The 10756-nt window shown below is 42.3% G+C and overlaps 1 protein-coding gene across 4 annotated transcripts in view; it reads left to right on the top strand.

Annotated features, from left to right (window-relative positions):
- zfyve27 (zinc finger, FYVE domain containing 27) overlaps nucleotides 1–10756 on the top strand; it is a 14900-nt gene continuing 4144 nt past the window's right edge. The window contains exons 1-10 of one of the 4 annotated variants that reach the window (XM_041840967.2): nucleotides 1–308; nucleotides 932–1196; nucleotides 1703–1773; nucleotides 1917–2103; nucleotides 2437–2532; nucleotides 2744–2856; nucleotides 2949–3070; nucleotides 3407–3478; nucleotides 3901–3930; nucleotides 4634–4654. In XM_041840967.2, the coding sequence (XP_041696901.2) occupies nucleotides 937–1196; nucleotides 1703–1773; nucleotides 1917–2103; nucleotides 2437–2532; nucleotides 2744–2856; nucleotides 2949–3070; nucleotides 3407–3478; nucleotides 3901–3930; nucleotides 4634–4654 (972 nt within the window). In that variant the 5' untranslated portion in view covers nucleotides 1–308; nucleotides 932–936. Of the gene's footprint in view, nucleotides 309–931; nucleotides 1197–1570; nucleotides 1575–1702; nucleotides 1774–1916; nucleotides 2104–2436; nucleotides 2533–2743; nucleotides 2857–2948; nucleotides 3071–3406; nucleotides 3479–3900; nucleotides 3931–4633; nucleotides 4655–10756 lie in introns of those variants that run through there. The other 3 variants (XM_045205579.1, XM_045205581.1, XM_045205580.1) reach the window with 3 other exon arrangements.

The following is a 10756-nucleotide window of genomic DNA, read 5'->3' on the forward strand; positions in this document are numbered from 1 at the left end:
GCGATCTATTAACCAGTCGGATTTTTTTTGCGGAAGCGATTACCTTTCTCTTGCAGCTAGCAGGCAGGCGTTATTCGCTTCAAAACAAATACGTTCCCCACCATTTTACAGCACAGAACATCGTCAACTCAATAACATCGACTTGAGAAGCGAAAACAGATTGACTTCGTAACAAGAAGTCTGCGAAAACTGTCGAAACGGGCGTGTGTGACGCGTCTCTTCCAACATTCAGATGCTATCGTGTTGACGATCAAGAATCGCTTTCATATTCGCTAGCTACGTTTTTTGACACTTTTCCCCCTAGTCAGGTAATGTTGCATTTCTTGCCTTTCTTATTATTCATATGTATTGATTGTTGCAAATATTACATGTTAATGTTATGTCAATCACTAGCTGGTTAGTTTAATCGGAGTTACAATTTCGCCAGGTAGCTACATGCGATTTGGATGACAGCTGTTGTTGTGTAGACACTAACGTTAGAAAACACTAGCTATGTGACAACCAGACAGTGCACAACAATGTATTTTCATCAATATGTGATATAGAGCCCATATTTAACAACGTATTGTGGTCTATTGCAGTCATATTGTTTCATGACCCACCCACTCCATGTCAGCCAAACACAAGTCAGCAGTCACGTTTCTCAGTAGCATTAGAAGGTCAATGGTTAAATCGTCATTAGATCAGGTATGGTAGATTTACTTTGATCGTCAAGGCTCGTGATTACTGTTGCCCCCTTCCTCTTTCCACTATGATAGCTAGTGAGTGAGTGTGTGCACAGTGTAACATATTCTGGAAATGCTAGCTAGAGCAGCAGACAGACTTGAAAATAAAATCTAACATCTTATCTGCCTGCCTCTCTCTCTCTCTCTCTCTCTCTCACTCCCCTTCTCTACCCCTCCCTGTTTCTGTCCCCCATTCTCCCCTCTAGTCAGGATGAAGCCTGGAGTAGGGGTGTGTCAGGACCCCTGTCAGGGTGGATCGGGGGCGGGTGACAGGGGGGATGACACCCTGGTGTCTCTCCCCCCTAAAGACACCCCCGGTTCCCCCACGGGGTCACCCTCAGAGCTGGGCAGCCCTGGCCCCCGCCAGGTCGCGACCTTTGACCTACTCAACATGGTGGTGTCGTACAAGAGGATGGCCCTGTTTCTGGAGCCGCTCACTGACGCGTTGGAGCTGGCCCGCTACCTACTGGGGTGAGAGGATACATTTACACACTGATCCAAGGTCTGTTTTTAATTTCTCCCATAATGATAATGGATAGGACTTGGGAGAGAAGACTGATCCTAGATCTGGGCCTTTGAGCTGCCCCGCTACCTACTGGGCTAATGAAGGGAGTAGGATGAGGTTTCCCCAAGGCCTAGACACTGACCTGTCAGATTTGGGTTTCTTCACCCTAATGGTTCCGGCGAGGGTATGCTGATCCTAGATTTGGGCTATGGAGCTGTCCTGCAGGCGAGGCTTTTGCTCCAGTCCTGCTCTAATGAGCCTAGTTGTAGATACATGCCATCTTATTTGGTTTACTGTATAGTCATGAGTCAGTGTGTGATTTGTACAGCCTGCTACCTACTGGGGTGAGTCAGTGTTTCCCCTAGGCACTGATCGGAGGTCAGTTTTTAGTTCCTCCAACCTATTGGTTGAAGATAGGACTTGAGGACGCTAAGCTGATCCTAGATCAGTATGACTGTGTGGTGTATTGCAGGTGGAGGATGCCTCTGTGCTCACTACTGGTCTGTGTACTGCTCAACATCCTCTTCCTCACTCTGAGTGAAGGTGAGCTAATGCTGGGTAGTTCTCACACACACACACACACACACACACACACTGATATATGAACTACTACCACATACAACTGAGTGTGGATAATAATCTGATATATATAATCTGATAATCAGTTTTTCTCTCCTTTCCTCCAGTGGGGTGGTTCTCTGTGTGTGTTCTGGGGGTGTCGGCCCCGGCTGCCATGGGTTACCTGCAGGACAGGTGTGGGGGCGGGGCGTCGGAGGCAGAACAACAGAAGAGGCGGCGCCACGCGGTGCATCGTAAGGACCTGCAGAACGTTCAGCTCACCAGACAGGACGCCATGATGGAAGTCAAAGACCTGTGAGTGTCTGGAGAGGTTGAGCATCTCTGTGTTTACATTCGTACACATTGTCTATGTTTGCACGGAACATATTGTGTCTGCACCAAAGTGTTTATGTGAGTTTGTCCCTCCAGGTTATAAAACCAGGTTAGTTTATTTACTATCCCTGTGTGTGTGTAGTCCCCTGTAGCTCAGTCGGTAGAGCATGGCGCTTGCAACACCAGGGCTGTGGGTTCGTTTCCCACGGGGGGCCAGTATGAAAATGTATGCACTCACCAACTGTAAGTCGCTCTGGATAAGAGCGTCTGCTAAATGACTAAAATGTAAATGTGTGTGTGTGTGTGTGTCCTCAGGTTAAAGCAGCTAGATGACCTGTTGTCTCATGCCTGCCTGTCTGCTGAGTCTGCATACAAGCTCCTGTACTGGGAGAGACACTCTGAGTCCTCTAGGTCAGTAACACTGTCTGTGTGTCTGTCTACAACCTCCTGTACTGGGAGAGACACTCTGAGTGCCCAGACAGACAGGTTAGGGGTGTTTGTGTGTGCCTGTGTGTGTGTAACACTCTCTCTCTCTCTCTCTCTCTGTCTCTCTCTCTCTCTCTCTCTCTCTCTCTCTCTCTCTCTCTCTCTCTCTCTCTCTCTCTCTCTCTCTCTCTCTCAGGTTCTATGGTGGTATGTTAGCTGTATTGATGCTGCTGTATTTTGTTCCTGTGGGCTGGGTGCTGGCCTGTCTCACTACTGCCCTCTTCCTGTGGAACAGAGACTTCTGCAGAGGTCAGCACACACACACACACACACACACACACACACACACACTCAGGTCTTGGTTCTAACAGCCTGGTTCCCCTCTCCCTCTGTGTGTGTAGTCGTGTTGGACCTCAGGGAGGTATTCCAGTCTGGCCAGAACCCTTCCTCAGAGGGACAGACAGACCACACAGAACCGGACCACGGCAGCCTGGACCGGACTCCCACTCCTACCAGCCTGGAGGTATGGACAGAGAGGGAGAGGGAGGGAGGGAGGGAGGGAGGGAGGGAGGGAGGGAGGGAGGGAGAGAGAGAGAGGGAGGGAGAGAGAGAGAGAGAGAGGGAGAGAGAGAGAGAGAGGGAGAGAGAGAGAGAGAGAGAGAGAGAGAGAGAGAGAGAGAGAGAGAGAGAGAGAGAGAGAGAGAGAGAGAGAGAGAGAGAGAGAGAGAGAGAGAGAGAGAGAGAGAGAGAGAGAGAGAGAGTGTATTTTGATTAATGGTGTACATTAAAACATTACAGATCAGTGTTATCCAATAATTATCTAACTTACATGTATATCATTATTATATGGTGTGTGTAGGACCTGTCCCCGGGAAGCGTAGAGGAGGCTGAGGAGGCGGAGCCTGATGATGAGTTCAAAGATGCCATCGAGGTAAAAATAATCAACCGTTATAAAACCGTTATCTCTGCTTATTGTCTTTCTATCTGACTGGTTTTTCACCTTAACCTCTTAGGCCATCTCTTAGGCCATGTTCACCATATTTTGATTTGATTCAACTTTATTGGCAATCGGACCACTCTCACTCCGTCCCTGTTCGAATACTTCAACATTGCCTCTATTTCTTCCACTAAGTCTTCAGATCTAACATGGTAGGATAGGAGAAACCGAAGAATCCACTGGCCTACCTTCCTTTGACCTATCCAGTCATTGTCAGATCAGAAGGAAAAAGAAAGAAGGTTGTGTTGGAACACATTCTTCTTCTTCTTCTTCTTCTTCCTTCTGTCGCTGGCTGACAACTTCCTGTCCTTCTGATGATTCATTTCCTTTTCTGTTTCTACCTCCCCACCTCTCAGTCGACTCAGGAGCCCCCTATCTCCCTGCAGGTGAGTGGCTCCCCCTGTCTTTTGGGCTGTGGTATTACAGCATTAGAAACAGGACACACTCTTAACAATTGCAACCAATTATTTTTGTTTTTATGTATGATAAAGTTATGAAACAGTTCAGTCTGTCATTCTGTGACAGTTCAACTACTCGGCCCAGTTACTAAGTTGTGAGCATTTGTGTGTGTGTGTGTTATATAGGACTATCTCAGACAGTTCAGTGTTACAGGACGTCATGACCGAGGTCAAAGACCTGTAAGTGTGTGTGTGTGTGTGTTACAGTGGTGTGTGTTACACAGGAACTACACAAGGACGTAGAGAGAACCCTAGGGTTTTTTACCTTCTACACTGGAAGCGTAAGGTTTTGCTGGCGTGAGCAGAGCACAAACCACTTCATCCTACTGTTCTGCACGTTTAAATCTTCACAATAGAAATAGACCACCAGGATTCATTGGAATGAATAGGAGCATCTCATGCTCTGCAAACGTTATGCGTCTAGTGTAGCAGGCCAGTTCCATATCACTATCTCAGACAGCACAAGGTGTGTGTATCGCTGTGGTGTGCGTTCGATATATATGGTGTGTGTGTGTTTGTTAGATATGGTGTGTGTGTGTGTGTGTGTGTGTTAGATATGGTGTGTGTGTGTGTGTGTGTTAGATATGGTGTGTAATCTGCTCATGTGTGTGTTGCTCTCCACCCTAACAAGGACACCCCCTTGGCTTTAGTGGTAAGTCTAATTCAACCCTCACCCCCCTCACCCCTCACCCTTACCATGTTTGTGGTGAGAGGTTATATATCATTATATATAACATTATACACTGCTCAAAAAAATAAAGGGAACACTTAAACAACACAATGTAACTCCAAGTCAATCACACTTCTGTGAAATCAAACTGTCCACTTAGGAAGCAACACTGATTGATACACTTGCTGTTGTGCAAATGGAATAGACAACAGGTGGAAATTATAGGCAATTAGCAAGACACCCCCAATAAAGAAGTGGTTCTGCAGGTGGTGACCACAGACCACTTCTCAGTTCCTATGCTTCCTGACTGATGTTTTGGTCACTTTTGAATGCTGGCGGTGCTTTCACTCTAGTGGTAGCATGAGACGGAGTCTACAACCCACACAAGTGGCTCAGGTAGTGCAGCTCATCCAGGATGGCACATCAATGCGAGCTGTGGCAAGAAGGTTTGCTGTGTCTGTCAGCGTAGTGTCCAGAGCATGGAGGCGCTACCAGGAGACAGGCCAGTACATCAGGAGACGTGGAGGAGGCCGTAGGGAGGGCAACAACCCAGCAGCAGGACCGCTACCTCCGCCTTTGTGCAAGGCAGGAGGAGCAGGAGGAGCACTGCCAGAGCCCTGCAAAATGACCTCCAGCAGGCCACAAATGTGCATGTGTCTGCTCAAATGGTCAGAAACAGACACCATGAGGGTGGTATGAGGGCCCGACGTCCACAGGTGGGGGGTTGTGCTTACAGCCCAACACCGTGCAGGACGTTTGGCATTTGCCAGAGAACACCAAGATTGGCAAATTCGCCACTGGCGCCCTGTGCTCTTCACAGATGAAAGCAGGTTCACACTGAGCACATGTGACAGACGTGACAGAGTCTGGAGACGCCGTGGAGAACGTTCTGCTGCCTGCAACATCCTCCAGCATGACCGGTTTGGCGGTGGGTCAGTCATGGTGTGGGGTGGCATTTCTTTGGGGGGCCGCACAGCCCTCCATGTGCTCGCCAGAGGTAGCCTGACTGCCATTAGGTACCGAGATGAGATCCTCAGACCCCTTGTGAGACCATATGCTGGTGCGGTTGGCCCTGGGTTCCTCCTATTGCAAGACAATGCTAGACCTCATGTGGCTGGAGTGTGTCAGCAGTTCCTGCAAGAGGAAGGCATTGATGCTATGGACTGGCCCGCCCGTTCCCCAGACCTGAATCCAATTGAGCACATCTGGGACATCATGTCTCGTTCCATCCACCAACGCCACGTTGCACCACAGACTGTCCAGGAGTTGGCGGATGCTTTAGTCCAGGTCTGGGAGGAGATCCCTCAGGAGACCATCCGCCACCTCATCAGGAGCATGCCCAGGTGTTGTAGGGAGGTCATACAGGCACGTGGAGGCCACACACACTACTGAGCCTCATTTTGACTTGTTTTAAGGACATTACATCAAAGTTGGATCAGCCTGTAGTGTGGTTTTCCACTTTAATTTTGAGGGTGACTCCAAATCCAGACCTCCATGGGTTGATAAATTTGATTTCCATTGATAATTTTTGTGTGATTTTGTTGTCAGCACATTCAACTATGTAAAGAAAAAAGTATTTAATAAGATTATTTCATTCATTCAGATCTAGGATGTGTTGTTTGTGTTCCCTTTATTTTTTTGAGCAGTGTATCATTATATATAGCACTAATATCATTATATATAGCACTAATATCATTATATGTAACACTAATATCATTATATATAGCACTAATATCATGATATATAGCATTAATATCATATATAGCACTAATGTCATTGTATATAGCGCTAATATCATTATATATAGCACTAATATCATTATATATAGCATTAATATCATTATATATAGCACTAATATCATTATATATAGCACTAATATCATTGAATATATCACTATCATTATATATAGCACTAATATCATTGTATATAGCACTAATATCATTGTATATAGCACTAATATCATTATATATAACACTATCATTATATATAGCACTAATATCATTATATATAGCACTAATATCATTATATATAGCACTAATATCATTGTATATAGCACTAATATCATTATATATAACACTATCATTATATATAGCACTAATATCATTGTATATAGCGCTAATATCATTATATATAGCACTAATATCATTGTATATAGCACTAATATCATTATATATAGCACTAATATCATTATATATAACACTATCATTATATATAGCACTAATATCATTGTATATAGCACTAATATCCTTATATATAACACTATCATTATATATAGCACTAATATCATTGTATATAGCGCTAATATCATTATATATAGCACTAATATCATTATATATAGCACTAATATCATTGTATATAGCACTAATATCATTATATATAACACTATCATTATATATAGCACTAATATCATTATATATATTGCACTAATATCATTATATATATATTGCACTAATATCATTATATATAGCACTAATATCATTATATATAGCACTAATATCATTATATATAGCACTAATATCATTATATATAGCATTAATATCATTATATATAGCACTAATATCATTATATATAGCACTAATATCATTATATATAGCACTAATATCGTTATATATAGCACTAATATCATTATATATATAGTACTAATATCATTATATATAGCACTAATATAATTGTATATAGCACTAATATCATTATATATAGCATTAATATGATTATATATAGCATTAATATCATTATATATAGCACTAATATCATAATATATAGCACTAATATCATTGTATATAGCACTATCATTATATATAGCACTATCATTATATATAGCACTAATAACATTATATATAACACTATCAATATATATAGCACTAATATCATTATATATAACACTATCATTATATATAGCACTAATATCATTATATATAGCACTAATATCATTATATATAGCACTATCATTATATAGCACTAATATCATTGTATATAGCACTAATATCATTGTATATAGCACTAATATCATTGTATATAGCACTAATATCATTATATATAGCACTAATATCATTATATATAACACTAATATCATTGTATATAGCACTAATATCATTATGTATAGCACTAATATCATTGTATATAGCATTAATATCATTATATAACACTAATATCATTATATATAACACTAATATCATTATATATAACACTAATATCATGATATATAGCATTAATATCATATATAGCACTAATATCATTATATATAACACTATCATTATATATAACACTAATATCATTATATATTGTACTAATATCAATATATATACAGTTGAAGTCGGAAGTTTACATACACTTAGGTTGGAGTCATTAAAACTCGTTTTTCAACCACTCCACACATTTCTTGTTAACAAACTATAGTTTTGGCAAGTCGGTTAGGAAATCTACTTTGTGCATGACACAAGTAATTTTTCCAACAATTTTTTACAGACAGATTATTTCACTTATAATTCACTATATCACAATTCCAGTGGGTCAGATGTTTACATACACTAAGTTGACTGTGCCTTTAAACAGCTTGGAAAAGTCCAGAAAATTATGTCATGGCTTTAGAAGCTTCTGATAGGCTAATTGACATCATTTGAGTCAATTGGAGGTGTACCTGTGGATGTATTTCAAGGCCTACCTTCAAACTCAGTGCCTCTTTGCTTGACATCATGGGAAAATGAAAAGAAATCAGCCAAGACCTCAGAAAAATAATTGTAGACCTCCACAAGTCTGGTTCATCCTTGGGAGCAATTTCCAAACGCCTGAAAGTACCACGTTCATCTGTACAAACAATAGTACGCAAGTATAAACACCATGGGACCACGCAGCCGTCATACCGCTCAGGAAGGAGATGCATTCTGTCTCCTAGAGATGAATGTACCTTGTTGCGAAAAGTGCAAATAAATCCCAGAACAGCAGCAAAGGACCTTGTGAAGATGCTGGAGGAAACAGGTACTATATCGACATAACCTGAAAGGCCGCTCAGCAAGGAAGAAGCCACTGCTCCAAAACCGCCATAAAAAAGCCAGACTACGGTTTGCAACTGCACATGGGGACAAAGATCGTACTTTTTGGAGAAATGTCCTCTGGTCTGATGAAACCAAAATAGAACTGTTTGGCCATAATGACCATTGTTATGTTTGGAGGAGAAAGGGGGTACTTGCAAGCCGAAGAACACCATCCCAACCGTGAAGCACGGTGGTGGCAGCATCATGCTGTGGGGGTGCTTTGCTGCAGGAGGGACTGGTGCACTTCACAAAATAGATGGCATCATGAGGAAGGAAAATTATGTGGATATATTGAAGCAACATCTCAAGACATCGGTCAGGAAGTTAATGCTTGGTCGCAAATGGGTCTTCCAAATGGACAATGACCCCAAGCATACTTCCAAAGTTGTGGCAAAATGGCTTAAGGACAACAAAGTCAAGGTATTGGAGTGGACATCACAAAGCCCTGACCTCAATCCTATAGAAAATGTGTGGGCAGAACTGAAAAAGCGTGTGCGAGCAAGGAGGCCTACAAACCTGACTCAGTTACACCAGCTCTGTCAGGAGGAATGGGCCAAAATTCACCCAACTTATTGTGGGAAGCTTGTGGAAGCCTACCCGAAACGTTTGACCCAAGTTAAACAATTGAAAGGCAATGCTACCAAATACTAATTGAGTGCATGTAAACTTCTGACCCACTGGGAATGTGATGAAATAAATAAAAGCTGAAATAAATCATTCTCTACTATTATTCTGACATTTCACATTCTTAAAATAAAGTGGTGATCCTAACTGACCTAAGACAGGGAATTTTTACTAGGATTAAATGTCAGGTATTGTGAAAATTTGAGTTTAAATGTATTTGGCTAAGGTGTATGTAAACTTCAGACTTCAACTGTGTGTGTGTATATATGTGTATATATATATATATATATGTATATATATATATATATATATATACAGTGAGGGAAAAAAATATTTTTTCTGCTGATTTTGTACGTTTGCCCACTGACAAAGACATGATCAGTCTATAATTTTAATGGTAGGTTTATTTGAACAGTGAGAGACAGAATAACCACAAAACAATCCAGAAAAACGCATGTCAAAAATGTTATAAATTGATTTGCATTTTAATGAGGGAAATAAGTATTTGACCCCCTCTCAATCAGAAAGGTTTCTGGCTCCCAGGTGTCTTTTATACAGGTAACGAGCTGAGATTAGGAGCACACTCTTAAAGGGAGTGCTCCTAATCTCAGCTTGTTACCTGTATAAAAGACACCTGTCCACAGAAGCAATCAATCAATCAGATTCCAAACTCTCCACCATGACCAAGACCAAAGAGCTCTCCAAGGATGTCAGGGACAAGATTGTAGACCTACACAAGGCTGGAATGGGCTACAAGACCATCGCCAAGCAGCTTGGTGAGAAGGTGACAACAGTTGGTGCGATTATTCGCAAATGGAAGAAACACAAAAGAACTATCAATCTCCCTCGGCCTGGGGCTCCATGCAAGATCTCACCTCGTGGAGTTGCAATGCTCATGAGAACGGTGAGGAATCAGCCCAGAACTACACGGGAGGATCTTGTCAATGATCTCAAGGCAGCTGGGACCATAGTCACCAAGAAAACAATTGGTAACACACTACACCGTGAAGGACTGAAATCCTGCAGCGCCCACAAGGTCCCCCTGCTCAAGAAAGCACATATACAGGCCCGTCTGAATTTTGCCAATGAACATCTGAATGATTCAGAGGAGAACTGGGTGAAAGTGTTGTGGTCAGATGAGACCAAAATGGAGCTCTTTGGCATCAACTCAACTCGCCGTGTTTGGAGGAGGAGGAATGCTGCCTATGACCCCAAGAACACCATCCCCACCGTCAAACATGGAGGTGGAAACATTATGCTTTGGGGGTGTTTTTCTGCTAAAGGGACAGGACAACTTCACCGCATCAAAGGGAAGATGGACGGGGCCATGTACCGTCAAATCTTGGGTGAGAACCTCCTTCCCTCAGCCAGGACATTGATAATGGGTCGTGGATGGGTATTCCAGCATGACAATGACCCAAAACACACG

The sequence above is a fragment of the Coregonus clupeaformis genome, chromosome 20 (assembly GCF_020615455.1).
Source record: "Coregonus clupeaformis isolate EN_2021a chromosome 20, ASM2061545v1, whole genome shotgun sequence".
NCBI classification, from domain to species: Eukaryota; Metazoa; Chordata; class Actinopteri; order Salmoniformes; family Salmonidae; genus Coregonus; species Coregonus clupeaformis.